General features: G+C 40.0%; 1 protein-coding gene across 1 annotated transcript in view; it reads left to right on the plus strand.

The window, feature by feature from the left end:
- ACAP2 (ArfGAP with coiled-coil, ankyrin repeat and PH domains 2) overlaps positions 1 to 19379 on the plus strand; it is a 72802-nt gene that overhangs the window by 28022 nt on the left and 25401 nt on the right. Inside the window, exons 7-10 of the mRNA XM_030495327.1 lie at positions 554 to 598; positions 1360 to 1455; positions 6469 to 6543; positions 13218 to 13330. Coding sequence (XP_030351187.1) covers positions 554 to 598; positions 1360 to 1455; positions 6469 to 6543; positions 13218 to 13330 — 329 coding nt within the window. The remainder of the gene's footprint in view (positions 1 to 553; positions 599 to 1359; positions 1456 to 6468; positions 6544 to 13217; positions 13331 to 19379) is intronic.

Here is a 19379-nt window from a genome sequence, read left to right on the forward strand (position 1 = left end):
ATCTTGCTTATTTCAGAGGCTGGGGCTGTATCCCAGTTGTGGGACACTTTAGAAAATGTCAGTGTAGGGGAAAAATAAACATGTCCCTGTCCTTTCTTCTCCCCTGGCAGGAGATGGCAATCCTGTGGAGTACAGCTTCTTTAAGAAATTGGTAGGCTGGGTTAGCTCATACTGTCAGAAAGGGTATTTCAAAAATGTTGAATTCAATCTCTTAAAAGGTGTATTATATTACTTCTAGCTAGCATGTGATGTCTTTTATTTTTCCTTCTAATATATGAAAGTAAGTTGTGACTTCTGCTGTGAAATTCTAGCTTTGCAAGCTTTTTCTGATTGCATCACTTTAATATCATGAGAAAACCAGCATGCATCATTTTCTAAATGTGTTTGTGAGGTCTGATATGGAGGTATGTTCTTCCAGTGTTCTGAGCTTTGATATGATTGTTTGAAAGTAATTTGAAGTTTACTTCTGTGGGGAGAATTTAAAAGTAGAATAAAATAAGTTGCTTGGTTGGTTGGTTTTTTTGTTGTTGTTGGTTTTTTTTTTTTTTCCCAGATCAATGTTCTTCAGTCTAAAAGGAGAGCAGAAATCTTGAAATCGGTAAGACATACTTTGTTTTCTGTGTAGAAAATATTTAAATACATCTGAAATGAAAAATGTGATTGAAAAGCAGTATATTAAATATCTAGTCCTTTGACCCATCAAAACATTATCAGTACATTTGGCATCCAGTCAGTTTGGCCTTTACTACAAATGCTTTACTGTTTTTGGTAGTCCTTTTGGTTCAGATTTGAGCACTTGAGGGTTTTCACTGCTGTTGACTCTTTGATATGTGTTCTGTGGTTAAAATCGAACTTTGGCAAGAATTCTGTTGTTTAGGTCTGCTATATTCACTTATGAACAGTAAGTACTACTTAGAATCTATTTGAAGATGGATTCAGCTCTTTCTACAAGAATGGTATTTCTTTATGTTCATAAAGGCTATGGCTTTGGGTCATTAGTAAATACATTCTGTAGCCCCCCTCTAGTTAAACAGGAGATGATAAAAGTTTCAGGAGACTCAAATTAGAAGTAATTTTCTGCCCTTAAGTAGATTTATTTTGTTTTGTTAATGGGGTTAATCCTGTTAACTAACTTCTGAGATTTTTGGCTTGGTTCTTTGCTGCCTTTACCTTGCATGCTTGTTTAAAACATTAGAAGCTCTGTGAGGTGTTGACGTAAAATTGCCAGGACACAAGAAAGAAGAAATTAAGCCTGGAACTGTATTTTAAGTTTGTTTATGTGGACTAGTTAAGCAATATATTTATGTGATAGCTTATAAACATTTACCCTTTTAAAAAACATACTTTTTTTCTTTCTAGATGTTGTCATTTATGTATGCCCATCTGGCTTTTTTCCATCAAGGCTATGATCTTTTTAGTGAACTTGAGCCTTACATGAAAGATCTTGGTGCACAGGTAACCAACGACTTTAAAAATTCATAACTGCATGCTGGAATGGATGAAAACTTGATATATGAGTATATCGGGTATATTATAGATCTATTCAACAAAAAGTGGACTGTGGTTTGGTAAAGGCAAAGATTTAAAAATACATTGTGGTTTAAATGAATGTAGTTAGAAACTGAAAGTTGTTTCGTAAAATTAATACTATGTTTAGGTAGTACGTACTTAAACATAGCCATGTAGTGCCATTTGAGGTACTCTGTGGTATTCAGGACATTGGATTATTTTGTTTTAAAAAGTTTTGTATGTGACATGTTGTAAATATATTTAATGATAAAAAGTAGATTAGTTTTTTTCCTTCTAACTATATACATTATTTACTGTATAAGTTAGGCAATATGCCAAAATAACGTTGATGTTAGCAACTTAGACCATAAAACAGAAGTCTCATTTTAATAAGTAGTGCAAAACGAGTTCATACATTGAATCCTTCTTGCTCAGTTTTGTTGTTTAAGAACACACAGTTTCAGCTTTTGGGTGTTCAGTGACGGGCTCATGAAAAGGTTGAACCCCAGCCAACTGCACACGGGAGACATTGAAAATAGTTATGCAAAATAGATCAAGAACGTGTATTCAACTGAAGATCTGTCTGTGGTGCAGGAAGAAGACTCAGTAGTGTCTTGACTTGTTTTCAGTGCAAGTTGAATGGGCCTGGAAATACTTGTACAACACTCCTTTTTTTTTTTTTTTTTTTTTTCCCCTCCTCTTTTGCATCTATCCAAAGGCTTGCAACAATTGCACTGATGCAAACCCCTCTTTTGACACTTCTGAACCTGATCCACAGAACAAAGCCAACCCAAACTCTGTCTCCAGATATGAAAGGAAATAAATGACAGCAAATGTTTGTTTGCATTCATCTCAAGTAGATCTGTCATTGAATGTCTAAGAAATGACATTGTTCTGAGCTGGTTATTCCCGACACAGCGCTGTTGTCATCTGTGCCCCTCAGTCTTCTTCTGTGCCTGTGCAGTGAAGCAGATCGGGAGCTGTAGGAAATAACTCCAACAATCAAATGTTTAAATAGTTATTTTTCAGCTAGACTAGTCCCCAGTCAGGTTACTGTGGGTCTTAATTAGTTGTACAAACACATGTCAGGGAGATGTGTGCTTGTGTGTGTGTGCATGCATGTGGCAAGCATTTGAGCTGAGAAGAGAGACAGGCTGCTTGAGCTGGCACTGCCATCAAGAAGGGAAGTGACTGTACAGCTACAGACCTCTGTGTTTGGTGTAATAGTGGCACTTGAAAGGTTCAGTTGCTCACGATTCTGTCCTTAGTTGTGCTTTTTATTCTTTCACATCCTTCCATTTTGGGTTGTAATTCTTGAACTGCTAGTGTTTTGATAGTATAGAATGTGTGTCCTGTACCTCTGCGGAAGAGGGGATGGGGAAAGAAGACAAAACCTGTGGAGCTGGTGGTGGTTTATGCTACCAGCTACACTTTAATGTTATTTAAGCAAGGAACAAAAGGTTATTTTTGAATAGCTGGGCATCCTTTTGCTTGATCTGGAAAGGAGCATTGTGTAACATGTTTTGGTGCTGGTATCATAGCAACTGGAGGAGTTAAATTTAGAAAATCCAAAGCTGAGAAGGTTTAAAATATTTTACAATTGGAACAAAGGTAGACTGAAGACCCTAGAGTTGTACATCTTGCTGAATTACTCTTTTGTGGCAGACCTTGGCATTTAAGCAGTGGATATTTTTCATGACAGAAGCAGACTTGGAAATAGCTTATGGAAGTTTAACAGTTAATGGCTTTGCAGTTTGCACTGGTTGAAGCTTCTGTCTTTAACAGGTCAGAGAGAAGGTATGTTGGGACATAAAACAGGGTTTTGCTAGATTTTTCTGAAAATGCAGTCAGATTGTTTCTGCTGGTGAGTTTTCATTCACAGGTAAATTTTGTGGATGATCTTAATTACAAGGTTTAATGGCACCCAAAGTATTAAAACTGAAGTGATTTTTAAAGAGTATAGTTATTTTGTAGTTCTTCTGGTTTGCATTTTCAAACTCTAACTGGTTTACATGATGAAATAGGATTGAGCAATTTTTGCTTTCTGGATATTTTAGGTCAGGGTAGGATTACTTGTGAATCAGATCATTGTAGGGGAATCTTTAATGGCACACAAGTGTAATACAAGCTTTTGCATGGAAACTGTGGTATTTGGCACTTTTCATGTGAAATGTGGTATTAGTTTAAAAAGAAAACCTACTTGAATTTTCATTCCGAGATGACTATTCAAAAAGCTAAACATTTGCTAAACAGACAGCTAAACTAAGTCTGACTTACTTCTCTACAGAATACCACTTATAGCACTATATGTTTATAAAAAATTACATTTACAAGAGCATGTAGTGATAGGACAAGGGGAAGTGGCTTTAAGCTGACAGACAGGAGATTTAGATTAGACATTAGAAAGAAATTCTTTGCTGTGAGGGTGCTGAGGCACTGGCACAGGTTGCCCAGAGAAGCTGTGGCTGCCCCATCCCTGGCAGTGTTCAAGGCCAGGTTGGACGGGGCTTTGAGCAACCTGGGCTAGTGGAAGGTGTCCTTGCTCATGGCAGGGGGGTTAGAACTGGATGAATCCAAATCATTCCATGATTTTGTGATATATCAGTAAACGCAGTATTTTGAAATATAAAATATTCTTGGAGACTACCCAGTAGTGGTATAATGACAGTGATTTTGATTGCTCAGTTATGTGATTGGCCACGGCTCTTGGCAGTTGGATGCTGTTGGTCATTTTTGTTTAAGGCAGTTGATGTGCTGCTCACTTTGGAAGAGGAAATTCTGGTCTGAGCTTGGAAACTGGAATGATGCAATGCTGTCTTGATAGCAAAAGTAAATGACGAAGCAAGCTGCTGTGAAGAACTTTGTTTTGGCACTTATGCTGTAGTATATGTATCCTCAAACATTTTTGTTTAAGATAAATTAGAGGTCATTACCCTCATTACCCTAATCTGAACGTGGCCATCTTGTTTGATCTAGCAAGGTAGGAGGAAGAATTTCTTGGGGGCTGTGTGCAGATTCCTGAATCTGAGGTTTTAGTAAGCAATTTGATTCCTATAAAGTCTTGAACAGCCCTCAGACTAGTTCTCGCTTTTACCATAAAAGAATGGGTTTCCCAGGGTTCTTGGTGCAAAACTTTGAGCGCAGTGGCAGCACAGCCTGTTTTAGAGGCTCTTCTATAATATTTAAGTCATGTACTTGCATAAATATGATGGCCGGATACCTCAGTCTTTAACGTGTCTGTGTTCACAAATACCTGTAAGGTGCGAAAGTGCTGGTAATGGCCATTTAAGCCAGAGAAGAAATCAGAGAGAGATTAAGAAAAGTGTCAGAGTATGGAATTGGATCCAGATGTCCTGACTATCTGATGGCTCTGTAATTGTTGGAGACTGTCTAGCACAAGGGTGTAAGAGCCAGTTATTGTCCCTTTTTAGTCTCATAGGTATCATTGCTCACTAGAGTTCATGGAGTGTATGGACAATTCTCTTAGTCACATGGTTTAATTTTAGGTAGTCCCACGAGGAGCAGGGAGTTGGACTCGATGATTCATGTGGGTCCCTTCCAACTCGAGATTTTCTATGATTCTGTTCTGTGATTTCAAGCAGGAGAAATTCAACACAGGAGAATGACCAGAGTTGGCAGGGGTTCTCGCTTGCGGTTATGAGAGTGGGTGGAGACGATGCTATTTGTGTGCGAATTAGAGGTTCTGTTAGTCATCCTGTGCCCTCTGCCACGTGACTCACTTCAGCTGGAAAACGGCTGTTGTGCTCTTCCTGGTTTCCTTGTTCCAGGCTGGGAGTGAGGCGCGGTCTGTCCCATGGATGTAAAGTTTCAGGCTGTATTGCTGTGTTCAGGATTGCGTCTACATCGTTATTCAGTAAGATGCTGTGACTGGGGTTAATGGCAGTCTTGTATTACAGGCTGGATAAAGGAGGAGTTAATCTGATTCCACAGCATGTCACATAAGTACCAAGATAACTGGTCTTTGGGGCAGCATCTGCTCCTCCACTTGACTATATTTCTTATTTAAACACCAAAGTCTGAAAAAAAACCAAACCCAAAACCCAACCAACCACCAACAAAAATACCTACAAAAACAAACAAAAAACACCCCCCAAAGAAAAGTCAAACACCCCCCCCCAACACAAACCAAACCAAAACCAAACCAACCACCAAAAAAAAAAAACCACCAAACACAACCAAACTTGCTCTCTTAAAGGATATCTTAAATTTCCTGCCTTTTTTTTCCATTCTGGTATTAAAAGGAAAAAGTTTATATGGTAGCGCTATAGACATGCTCGCAGCAAGTTTTCGGTAGTGGGGTAGGGGTTTTTTTAATCATCACAGACTTTGTAAGGATGCTAACTGAAATCCTCTCTGTTGTGACAGTCTCTTCTGTGCAAAATCATATTACTGTTATTTCTGAAACTAGAAACAGTTTGAGTGGCTTTACCTAAGATTTCAAGGAGTCTTGCTCGACTTCTGCAGGTGACCTGATCAAAACTATCAGTACAAAAGGCTGGTTGAGGCAGTCCCTCCACTTTGTGGAGGGGAAAAATCACTAGCTTTTGCTGCTAATGCCAGCGCTGCTGCATAGGCCAGCCAGCCAGAGCAGCTAAAGCATGAGTCATTCTCCTCAGAGTCTGAGCACCAATGCGGTATAGAGTCGCATATGCTTGGCACCATGCTGTTCTTTGAAACATTTCTTCTAAGGCTTACAAGAAATGTACACCTTTCGTAGAGGTTAATTCAGGATGGTAGTGCAGTGCGTTGTTAAACAAGGCTTCAGTGGTTATTCAAGGTAAACACTTTCTGACCAGAGAAGTAATTATACTATGCAAATAAACCAAAAGTCATTCAGTGTCTAGACATAATATGTTCTTTTTTTGTCAGCATTATGAAATCTACTGAGCCAAATTTCTCTTGATATCTAAAGATCCAATTTTCTGTTTCTCTTTACAGCTGGATCAGTTGGCTGTAGATGCTGCAAAGGAGAAGAGAGATATGGAGCAAAAGCACTCCACTATTCAACAAAAGGTACTTGAGAGAATGTAAAAGGCAGACTGCACACACATTTTTGTTTCTAGCATTTCTCCCAAGCAGTGCATCTTTGCATCAGTACTCTGAGGGATGGTATCTTTAGTGCAGAGAAATAGACTTATGCATCATTAAGCTTAAGATTGGATTGCAGATACTAATTTTGTATTACAGAACAGAAGATTGTTTAGTTATGAAACATATATAGAACAGTGGAATATATTTGAATGCTGGGACTCTAACATTTCAATAGAACTCTTTATTCAATCCAAGATGTAATAGGAATTTAGTTGTAAAAGTTGCTATCTTTCCGTCCTGTGTGTCTGTAGAAGAGATATATATACTGCACAGTCCTTCAGTCATGTATTGCTTTCTGGACTGTGCCAAATAAGAATGCAGCACTTTGAGGTAGTGTGACAGCTGCTGTTGCACAGAAAGAGCAAAAGTAAACTTTTGTAAAGACTGTCTAATGTATGGTGTTTGACTGTGTACAAAAAAGAAAGTGATAACAATAAATTGTTGTTTTGAGAAGATTCGTATGTGCAATATTTTTGCTTATTGAGAACAATTTAGGTAATTCATGTTGTGGGGGGAATGATTTCTGTTGTTTGGATGTTTCAGAAGCTCTAGATCAGTATTGGTTTTTCAGGTATAATGCTAGAAGTTAAAAATATTTCCAGTGAACTCTCTGGTAGTGAGCTAATACTGCAGGTACTTTTGAAAGAGATTAGATACCAGTTTAAAGATAATGCGACACTTCTTACTCTCAATCAAGTATATTCTGTATCCATTCAGGTGGCATTAAAAAAAAGCGTAATGTAAATGAAATCTGATGAGTAAATTCAGGAATGAGAACTTTTTAAGAGTATAACTTAGGTAGCCTTAGTAAAAATCAGTATTAATACTAATGGGAAAAGGTAACGCTTTTGGTTGCTAAAAATGTATTTTCACTTCATCCCATCATGCCTGCTGGAGTTGGTGGGAAGTATTAGGATTGCTGTAACTGTGAAACTGAGCAGATACGATGATGGGTTTTAGGGCAGTGCTGATGTGCTGTGCTTGCAGGCAGATGGGAGGTAACAACAGGCAAGGAAGGGGAAGAAAGAGGGGAAATAGGAAAGAGATGGAACTGGAGACTTAACATTGATGTTCAAATTTTAATTTGTTTGGGCTGAATAGGCCTTGTTTCAGGAGTGGGCAGTAGTTGAGGATTTTACTGTTGGAGAACAGCGGTGCCTGGTGAAGGGTATACGTTATGCGCAATTTTCTTTTAATTTGCCATAGCAATAATAACTTATTACTGTGAATTATCGTAATTGCTGTTGCCAGTGGTGTTTACAGTCTTTGTTTTTTCTTCAAATGCTGCTTAAGGCTGCTTTACAGGTAAAATATTCCTATTAGTATCAATGGTTATTGAAACTTTTAAGCTTCATGAAATTTGATAAGCTCTATCTTTGCTTAGTACAAATATTCTTGCTTTCTAGTACAAATTGCAATCACAGTGAGGTTATTTCTATATTGTTCCTTATTTTAAGTGAATGACAATTTTACACTGTCTCTAAAATTATAATCAGGGCAGTCAGATTGTATTGTATGTTGTCCTCTGAAGTTCTGTGTTTCAAGTTACATGTTGTCTCTTGTCCTTATCAGTGAAGTCACTGATGCATTTTTGTGATGACAATGCCTAGATGAATGTATCTAGGCTTTGGAGGGCATGCTCTATTGCAGATTCCTCTTACAGCTTGTGAAATAATTTTCTTGGTTTCTTATTCAAATCATGTTGTCTGCTTTTTGTCTCCTCCTCCTTGCTTTTCCCAACCGTACTGCCAAGTTTGCTTCCAGCTCATCAGGATTTCAGAATCTTGAACTGCTTTAGACCTTGGATCTTGTTCTTTATTTGTCATCTGGTCAACCTGACCAGGATGGCAACCTTGTTTTCTGTTCTCTTCTCACGGCCTGTCATGTTGCTTTCCAGTGGGCTGCCTCTTAGGCATGTGTTCCCAAATCTTCCAGTGCCAAATCCTTCTATGTTTTATAACTAGTGAAACTTCTGCTTCTTGTCTTGAATATTCCATGAGGTATATATGCATTTAATATACTGAAGTTTTAATCTAATGCTTCAGAATGATGCCTTTTCTTCATTGTGTGGATAAAGAACAGTTCCTTTTCTGAAATGTATAGGTAAGTGCACGTGTGCACACACCTACCCACACACTACCTGTGTTTGCATATATGTGCATATGCATGCAGAATAGTTGCACTAATTAACTCATCTCACTTTTCTGCATAATCATCATCCTATTTAATTAGACTGTTGTCTGAGAGGCTAATGCAAAAGTCATGGAAGGGCTTGGTCACCACTATAGTCTGATTCCAATTTTCAGAGAATTGGTATCTCATTTTTTTTGTTTAACTTTTGTGGTCTGTTTACTCAGCAAATATGCAGAAAACTTCTTAGTGTAAGAAATTATATTTTTCTGTATTAATCTGGAGCAATACATACTATGAATTAATCTAGAAATGTCATGATCATTCTGGGAACATTTTGCAATCTATTTTCATAGGGAAAGATTTATATCTAAAGAGTGGCGTCACAGTGTCAGTATCACTTAAGACTTACAACTCTTGTTTTCTGAGCAGTTTGCAGCCCATTGCTGTAGTAACATGTTGAATTAAGAAATAATTTAAAAATCAGTTGGACCTGTAAACAGCATTACGGCTTTTGCTTTGGGGACAAAGCTGATATTTCTAAAATGAGGGAAGTGAAACAGGAAAAATGTTTGCATTGAACTTGAAATAGTTTTTGTTGTATTCAAATCCCTTTGTCATTTAAAAAAAAAAAAAGGTCTGCTTCCAAAGAACTGCTCAGGAAACAGCTGGAGTGAGAGAAAATTTTTAACATCTTGAATAAACAAGGTGATAGGAAACCAGATGCTACTGCAGTCAGAAAGCAGGCATAAACCAGAGCTGCTGTTGAGAAGTAATGCAAACTAAATCTTCTCTCAAAAAGTAAGGATGTGCCAGTATGTCAAGTGACTTGTATGCTCAGTGACTATCTTGCGTTCTTTCACTTGGTCTTGGACTGTAAGCCTTGTTACTTGTGCGTGTTGTTGTTTTAAGCCCTTTCTCAAGGGACTTTCAACTTAAGCATGACATTCTTTCGCTGATGGGAAGGGAATGGAAGCAACTTTCTAAATGGGAGGGTCACACAGTGTCTTCTGTTTAGCATGTGCTGGAGTAACTTTTCAGAGTAGTGTTTTCTTTGGTACTTATGCACCCCCATTTACTGACTTTTAAAAATTTAAACATCTGTTTCTCTAAAATAAAACCCATATTGAATATATTTTCAATATTAAAATGCTAATACTCACACTCCCTAAGATTTAGTGGTAAAATGGTTTGAATAGCTTTCATGACTTGCTAGCAGCCTTCATATTGAAAGTAAATTGAAAACTGCTGCCACTGAAAAAGTATGGGGGTTTATGTTTTGGTAACAAGAAAATTATATGTAGAGAAACAGAAAACATGCAAGCTATGAAATTAATCCAATATGTGTGATGAATTGGTAAGTTTCTATGAAAATGCATTCACTGGAAGACCATCAAGAATAGTAAGTATTCTGTGACCCACCAGATTAGTATTAATTGTGGAAGTGAAAGTTGTTTTTCCATTGCCAGCTAGTTTGCTATGCCTCATGGACATTTAAAGAAAAAGAAGAAAACACCAGGCATGAAAGCATGCTGTATGCTTCACTTACATAGCCCACTTCTATGTGTTTCTGTTCCAGTAGCTGGCCAACCTTGAAAAATGACTGTCAGAATAGAAGCCATAGATATTCCTTCCTTCAAATCTGAATGAAATGTGCGATACAGCACTTCAGTGTAACTTTAATAACATTGGCTTAATTTTCTTAGTTCTGATTAGGTGAAATGTACTTTACTCCTAACTGACATCTAATTAGTAAATGAACGATGTTTAAAATTTGGTCTTTATCATGCGTTTTAGGTCAAGGAATACCAAATTTCTGAATCGCATAAAGTGACTGGGTTTATTAACATGTGACTCTCTTATGCAGGATACTGGAAAGATATGGATGTATTTTTCTCCACCCCCTGATTATTTTTCACGACTCACTAAACTTTTCCATGTGCCAATATAAAAATAAACTATAATGTGACTGCTTTTTTCCTACTCTTTGATTACAAAATAGCAGAGACCATAAGATCAGACATAGCTTATCTAGTTCCTTTTTCTAGTTTTATCCTTTTAATTGAAATTAAGTGTGGGGTTGTTTGTTTCTTTTTTAGTTCATCTTTTTCCTGACCACAACTTTATCAATATATGGAAGTTTTACCACCCCACTCCCTTGGTAGTCTGCTATGTATAGTTAGGAAAATATTAAACATCTGTCTGTATACTCTTGTGTCTTTATCTGCTGTATAAAGGTAGAAGTCAATCAGGGAAGCCATTAAAAATGACACTGAGTGCACTTCAGCAGGAAGGCTCAGTGTTTTAGACAATATGGACTGAGAGCGTGGCATGATAAACCTTCCAAAGGAGTTTTCCTGTCATGCTTGTGTATGTCTTCAAAATGTAAATCTAGATACATTGGAAAAAGACAGTTCGGTTTTCTGCAGCAGTTCTCCAAACCAGGAGGAAAATGTGATTACACAGTAGTTTAGACAGAAAAGACTCTGGGAATGTAAGTTGTCTTTCACTAGACAAGGAGTTGCAGGCATCACTGAGGCAGGAAGATGCAAGTTTTTAGCAGGTTTCATTATGTTTGGGAGCTGGTAAGTTAGATTAATTTATCAAGTTTTGGGGGAGGGAGGGAGTGTGACATCAGCATGTCTAAGTCTGTGCTTATAGGGTTCCCCCCCCCCTTCTTTTTTTGAGAGGGTAAGAAAAAAACCAGGACTTTTAACACTTTGATGTTTGTGTATGTCATAAGTAGTGAAATACTGAGTTAAAATTGTACTGTGATACATGATTGATTGTGCTTACATGAAGTCTTTAATATTCAGCCTGTTCTGATCTAGAAAACAGGCAGAAAATCAAAGTTGTTAAATGCTGACTAGTAAATGCACAAATCTGTAATTTTTGAGAAGCTTTTATTTGCAACCTGTATGTTTATTCAGATCACTACATGATAACGATACCGTAGTTCGTTTTCTTCCGGAACTCTTACTTTTGCATTGATCTTCTGCCAGTGAATTAATAAAAATCTAGGTTTAACATTTCAAATTTAGTTAATCTATTCAGATATTAGTAATGGCTGAAAACACTAAATTTATGGAATTTGGTGCTGTGCTGGCCTGGGAGTGTAAAGGGCCTGTTCTGATATTTGTAACCATTTCACTGTCTTGTTTAATTGACCTTGGATTGGACCTATCTGCATGTATAAGGGTAAACATTGTGCATAGAAGAAAAGTTGTGTGTGGGCTGGACTATTACGTAGGGCTAATTGCATTGGTTTTGAAACCAAACTTTTTTTTTTTAGTATAGCGTCTTTTCCCCTAGTATAGACAAATTCCTAAGGAGCAAAGTACAAAACACAGATTTACTTTTCATGCAAAGCTAATATTTCAATTTACAAAAAACACCTGCAGAAGGTGTGGCAGAGTGACATTATGAAATGTCCTGCATCTTCAGTATTTAATCTGGTGGAGTTTGGGAGCTTTTTTTGTTCTGAAATTTAATTTTCAGTGATGTGTCTCTTCTGCTCTAATTAAGGGGAAGAAGCCATATGTTACTAGTTTACTTTAAGGATACATTTTACTAACAGTGAAATTAAATAATAACACATATATTATTTTGACCTCTGGACATAGGTTATGATAAATGATGTTGCTCCATGTGTGGTTTTTCATGCACCCCTAGTAGCTGTTAGCCTCCCACTCACCGAATACTTGAGCTCTGCAGCTCCCCAGGAAGAGTCTGTGCTATTTCAGACAAGATAGGAAAGCAGCTTATCACCACATACGTTATTAGCTGATATTAGCTGTTATTGTTACTAGATTGATTGATATGTGTATTCCCTTGTCCTACTTCTAGGTTCATATTCTCGTCAAAGATCATGGAAAAAAAACCCAAACCAGCCCCTACTGCTGAGTTCTTGTTATCATTGTCAGCAGCCTGACCACTTTAATTCAGAGATAACTGATACCATCATCTTTATTTACTTATCTTTTAAGTTCCAATCATGCTCACTTGTCCAGATCACAGAACTGAAGAAAATGCTAAAGCATGACTGGCTCCATACAGTTGTCTGCAACAGGCTGCAATTGCTTTTCAGTTTTGACTCCTAACTCCCATTACCCCCTTTCCTCTACCTTACTCTCCCCTTTCTTTGGAATATATGTGAGACTATTTGAGCAGACAGTTGAAGCATCAGATGCTCTGTCAGTAATATTTGCCCTCTACTTGGCCATAGAGGTCACCATACCTGAGCAAGAAATTCCCCTTGTGTGCAGGTAAAGTAAAAATCTTCAGCATTCTGATCTCCTAAAAATGCTTAAAACCCAAGTGTTGGGGCTCAGAGTCATGGCTTGACTAATGAGTTGCAAGCAGACATTATTCCTAGATGTTTACTGGTTTTGACACTAATACTGTCCATATTTGAAGTTTCATTTAAAACTGCAATGTCTCTTTCTTGTCTTGTTCCTTTGTACTAGGATTATTCCAGTGATGATACTAAACTAGAATACAATGTAGATGCAGCCAATGGTATTGTTATGGAAGGCTATCTATTTAAGCGAGCCAGCAATGCCTTCAAGACTTGGAACAGGTAATTATTCAGAACCTCTATTTACTAGTTTATTAAGATATTGCTTGTTAAGCACAATTCTGGTCTGACTTATAACCTGTGCAACTCACTGGTTTCACCGTTTTGACAGAACACTTGGACGACTGTTAATTAATGTAGAGATGATGCTTCAAAGATGTTTTTCCCTTGTTCTCTGTCCTAGTTGTTTGCAAGCATTTTTCTAAGAGTGTTATCTTAATCTGGAGAAGTCCAATGTATGGAAAGCTTGTTTCCTTGTGCACAGTCCGGCTCTCTAATGGCATTTTGGCCTTACTTTGAGATTGAAACAGAGCAATCCCTATGATTGTATGCAATAAGCTATGCAAATTTATATGCTAGGAAAATAAGCAGTAGAGGACAAAGTAAAATGGAAGTTGTATAGTCATTGGAAGCAGGGAAAGCTGGTGAAAGACTCAAGACTCAAGTTCTTTTTCCTGAAAGATAAGCATGTAACTGTTATTCTTTACAATTCTTGTCCTGTGCAGTGACTTCTGCTTAGTAGTTTTGAATGTCCAGTTGGGAATTCAAAATATATTGTTAGTCATGTCTCTTTAACGATGTATATTTTATGATTATTTATGTGTTTTTCTCCCTGAACAGGATTTCTTTTGTATTTCCAAGGGTATAAGTTTTTTTTCAAGGAAATATTATGTGTATGCAGGAGCATTTACAGTATAGTTGGATACAGTTCTTGAATTTTAAAGTTAATTTATTGTGATATAGAGCTCTTTTTACTATCTTATTCTCTGTAATTTTTGCAGCAGTGCTTCTGTTTAAACTACATGCTGTATTTCAAAGGCCAGAATGTGCATTTGGGTATGTGGTCCCTTCCAATCTTAATTAATCTATAATTCCTTGAGCATCTTGGAACACCACAAGTCTATGACAAATTGGGCTTGCTTCACTTAAACCCAAAGACTGATGCAAGGGTCACTGGTGTCAATAAGACGGTATCTGTATTACCAAGTTATGTGCAACTAGGATAAGGGATTTTGCTTTGGACTACTTCTAGTCTGGTCCTGTGGTCTGATTATCCATCTGCAATGTACTTTCTGGGTTAATTTCATCCAAGCAGAATTCAGAGTTTCCAAAAACAGATCTGCCAAGCATCAAAGGATGGTGAAGGGAAAAAACTGGGAGATATGCTTCCTATGTTCCTGGTGTGAATGGACACAAAATAAATATGGGGAAGTCATAATTAAGATATGCAATGACACCTTTTCAGGTTAAGTTATGAGTTTAAACATATATAATAAAAACATATCCAAACAATATTTGAGAGCCAAGGTAAACAGCTCAGTAATGAGTCAGAGTTATCTACTTTTACTATATAATTTATATTTGCATATAGTTTTTTCTTCTGCTTGTCACAGGAGTATTCAATCAAACTAAACCTTTAATGTTTTTTTTAAACTTAAAATCTTGATAATTTATCTCACTGTAGTAGGCTAGCGGGATGCTTCAGTATTAGGCAGAGAATAGCTATCTATAAACACAGTTTAGAATTAGAGTCAATCATTTTAATTTTGTACTCCACATTCACAAACCGTTTCTAGTTGTTACAAAATTACTATTATCATACATAAAATACATGTTTAAGACCTTCTTATGAAGACAAGTTATATTAGTTTCTGAATCTAGCCCCATTTTAATGAAAATAGACATGTATTTTTATCTTATTTTTATTTCTGAATACATTTGTAGTTGCTTGCTACATGGTAGGCACTGAAATGGTCATTGCCACATTCCACTGCCTGTTTCCACTGACAGAATGCATTACTGAGGTACTACTGCAGTTTCAGCTGCAGGAAGATAATACTGATTAAAGTTTACCATATATTAGAGGTGAGTGTTTTTTCCAGTCACTAGGCAGAGTACAAGAAAGGACTGTGTCATTGCATTAACTGTTTTGTGATTAAAAATTTACTATGACGTACCAAAGGAGGAAACATTTAGAGAATTACATATTTTATGTGAGAGAATTCAGAGCTGAAGTGAAACGCCCCAAGACAGACAAGATATTTTCAGTGTTCTTATTGGATAGGTAGGTTGCTGCTTCATTTTATGCCCCATCTTTTTGGGAAGTGGGTGGAAAATCAACCAGCTGGAACAAAACCAGCCTAGAAAGATATACTGGAATTTCTTGATGTTCTGAACCAAGAGTGATGGCACTGATCTTATAGAATCATAGAATCGTAAGGGTTGGAAAGGACCTTAAGATCATCTAATTCCAACCCCCCTGCCACGGGCAGGGACACCTTGCCCTAAACCACGTGGTCCAAGGCTCTGTCCAACCTGGCCTTGAACACCTCCAGGGATGGAGCATCCACAACCTCCCTGGGCAACCCATTCCAGTGCTTCACCACCCTCACTGTAAAGAACTTCTTCCTTATATCTAATCTAAACTTCCCCTGTTTAAGTTTGAACCCATTACCCCTTGTCCTACCACTACAGTCCCTAAGGAAGAGTCCCTCCCCAGCATCCTTGTAGACCCCCTTCAGATACTGGAAGGCTGCTATGAGGTCACCACGCAGCCTTCTCTTCTCCAGGCTGAACAGCCCCAACTCTCTCAGCCTGTCTTCATACGGGAGGTGCTCCAGCCCTCTTATCATCCTTGTGGCCCTCCTCTGGACTCGCTCCAACAGCTCCATGTCCTTTTTATGTTGAGGACACCAGAACTGTACGCAGTACTCCAAGTGAGGTCTCACAAGAGCAGAGTAGAGGGGCAGGATCACCTCCCTCGACCTGCTGGTCACGCTTCTTTTGATGCAGCCCAGGATACGGTTGGCTTTCTGGGCTGCAAGTGCACACTGCTGGCTCATGTTAAGCTTCTCATCAACCAACACCCCCAAGTCCTTTTCTGCAGGGCTGCTCTGAATCTCTTCTCTACCCAACCTGTAGCAGTGCCTGGGATTGCCCTGACCCAGGTGGAGGACCTTACACTTGGCTTGGTTAAACTTCATAAGCTTGGCATCGGCCCACCTCACAAACGTGTCAGGGTCCCTCTGGATGGCATCCCTTCCCTCCAGCGTATCAACCGAACCACACAGCTTGGTGTCGTTGGCAAACTTGCTGAGGGCGCACTCAATCCCACTGTCCATGTCACCGACAAAGATGTTGAACAGGACTGGTCCCAACACCGATCCCCAAGGGACACCACTCGTTACAGGTTTCCAACTGGACATCGAGCCATTTACCACAACTCTTTGCGTGCGGCCATCGAGCCAGTTTTTTATCCACCGAGTGGTCCATCTATCAAATTGATGTCTCTCCAATTTAGAGACAAGGATGTCATGCGGGACAGTGTCGAACGCTTTGCACAAGTCCAGGTAGATGACATCAACTGCTCTGTCTCTGTCCATCAGTTCTGTGGCTCCATCATAGAAGGCCACCAAATTGGTCAGGCAGGATTTCCCCTTAGTGAAGCCATGTTGGCTGTCACCAACCACCTCGTTGTTTTTCATGTGCCTTAGCATGTTTTCCAGGAGAAACTGTTCCAAGATTTTGCCAGGCACAGAGGTGAGACGGACTGGTCTGTAGTTCCCTGGGTCTTCCACCTTCCCTTTCTTGAAAATAGGGGTTATATTACCCTTCTTCCAGTCATCGGGAACTTCACCTGACTGACAGGATTTTTCGAATATGATGGACAGTGGTTTAGCAACTTCATTCGCCAGCTCCTTCAGGACCCGTGGATGGATTTCATCAGGTCTCATGGACTTGTGCACGTTCAGGTTCTTAAGATGGTCTTGAACCTGATCCTCTCCTACAGTGGGCCTAAGGTCTTCATTCTCACAGTCCCTGCATTTGCTTTCCAAGACTTGGGTGGTGTGGTCAGAGCATTTGCTGGTGAAGACTGAGGCAAAGAAGTCATTAAGAACCTCAGCCTTCTCCAAATCCATGGTAGCCAGTTCTCCTGATAGCTTCCGGAGAGGGCCCACATTGTCCCTAGTCTATCTTTTATTTGCTACATATCTGTAGAATCCTTTCCTGTTATCTTTTACATCCCTTGCCAAACTTAATTCTAGCTGGGCCTTAGCTTTCCTAACCTGGTCCCTAGCTTCCCGGGCAATGCTCCTATATTCTTCCCAGGCCGCCTGTCCTCGCTTCCACCTTCTATAAGCTTTTTTTTTCCCTCTAAGTTTCCTCAGCAGCTCCTTGTCCATCCATGGAGGTCTCCTAGCCCTCCTGCTGCACTTTCTTCTAGTCGGGATGCAACACTCTTGAGCACGTAGCAGGTGATCCTTGAATATCGACCAGCAGTCTTGGGCCCCCCTGCCCTCTAGGACTGTATCCCATGAAACCTTACTAAGGAGGTTCCTGAAGAGGCCAAAGTCTGCTTTCTTGAAGTCCAGGGCAGTGAGCTTGCTGCATGCTCTTCTCACTGTCCCGAGGATCTCAAACTCAACCATCTCGTGATCACTAGAGCCAAGGCTGCCCTGGAGCGTCACATTTCCAACCAGTCCCTCCCTGTTGGTGAGCACAAGGTCCAGCATGGCACCTCTCCTCGTTGGCTCCTCTACTGCTTGAAAGAGGAAGTTGTCTTCCACACAATCGAGGAACCTCCTGGATTGCTTGTGCCGGGCCGTACCGTCCCTCCAACAGATGTCAGGATGGTTGAAGTCCCCCATGAGGACAAGGGCCTGCGAGCGTGAGGCTGCTCCTATCTGTCTGTAGAGCGCTTCATCCACAGAGTCCTCTTGATCAGGCGGCCTGTAACAGATCCCCACCGTAATGTCCCCCATTGCTGTTTTCCCTTTGATCCTGACCCACAAACACTCTGTTACCTCATCCCCCGTCCCCAGACAGAGTTCCATACTCTCCAGCCTATCACTGACATAGATAGCAACGCCCCCTCCCCGTCTGCCTGGCCTGTCTTTTCTAAACAGCCTGTAACCTTCCATTCCGACACTCCAGTCATAGGAGCCATCCCACCATGTTTCTGTGATACCAATGACATCATATTCCCGTAGCCTTGCACACATCTCTAATTCCTCTTGCTTGTTCCCCATACTACGGGCGTTTGTATAGAGGCACCTTAGCCGAGCTCCAAATGCAGCCGACTCAATGGCTGGGGCAGCTGGAACATCTCTGCATCGCTCCAAGCACTTATTACAGGTGCTGGCAACTGACCAGGAGTGTTGGGATGGATCAGTGCTCCCCTCCCCCAACACATCTAGTTTAAAGCTTTCTTGACCAGCCTGGCAAGCCTCCTACCAAAACAGCTCTTCCCCTTCTTTGTCAGACCAGCTCCACCAGCCTCCAGTAGGTCTGGCCTCCCAAATGGAGCCCCATGTTCTAAATAGCCAAACCCCTGACTATGGCACCACCATTCTAACCATTTATTAACCTGCCAAACGCGCCTAGCTTTTTTAAGGTCCTCCCCTTTGTCCTGGAGAATCGATGAAAAAACTATCTGAGCTCCAGAGCCCCTAACCACCTCTCCCAGGGCTCTGTAGTCCTTCTTAATGTTCTCCCGGCTACTGCTATCTGTATCTCTAGCACCCACATGGACCACTAGGAGGGGGTAATAGTCAGCAGGACTTACTAGAGCAGGCAGCCTCTCAGCAACATCCCTGATCCGAGCCCCTGGCAGGCAACACACCTCTCTCGAGACTGGGTCAGGCCGGCAGATGAGTGCCTCTGTGCCTTTCAAAGTAGAGTCCCCTACTACTATGACCCTGGAGGCACCAGTAGTGATCCTCTTTACTGGTGCATCAGCAGGATACTCATTAGGTGTGGTGTGTGCTTTCTCATTAGCCCCCTGCAGAACTGTGAAGCGGTTCTGGGTGGGGACATCAGATTTAGGAGGAAGCCCCTTGTCGTTAATTGTCCTCTTCCTCCTTTTTTTGTTAGTTTTTCTCGTGACTAATTCCCAGCTTCCTGGGTTGCTGCCCTCCTTCTTTCCTATATGAGCAGTGCTGGACGTTTGCGGCCCCTGCGCAGTTTTGGGCCTGGAGCAAGCAGCCCAGCTTCCTTTCAGCTTCCTTGGCATCTTTTAGCTGTCCAACAGCCTCCCGCAGCTCAGCCACCT

This window comes from Strigops habroptila, chromosome 8 (assembly GCF_004027225.2).
Source record: "Strigops habroptila isolate Jane chromosome 8, bStrHab1.2.pri, whole genome shotgun sequence".
Classification (NCBI taxonomy): domain Eukaryota; kingdom Metazoa; phylum Chordata; class Aves; order Psittaciformes; family Psittacidae; genus Strigops; species Strigops habroptila.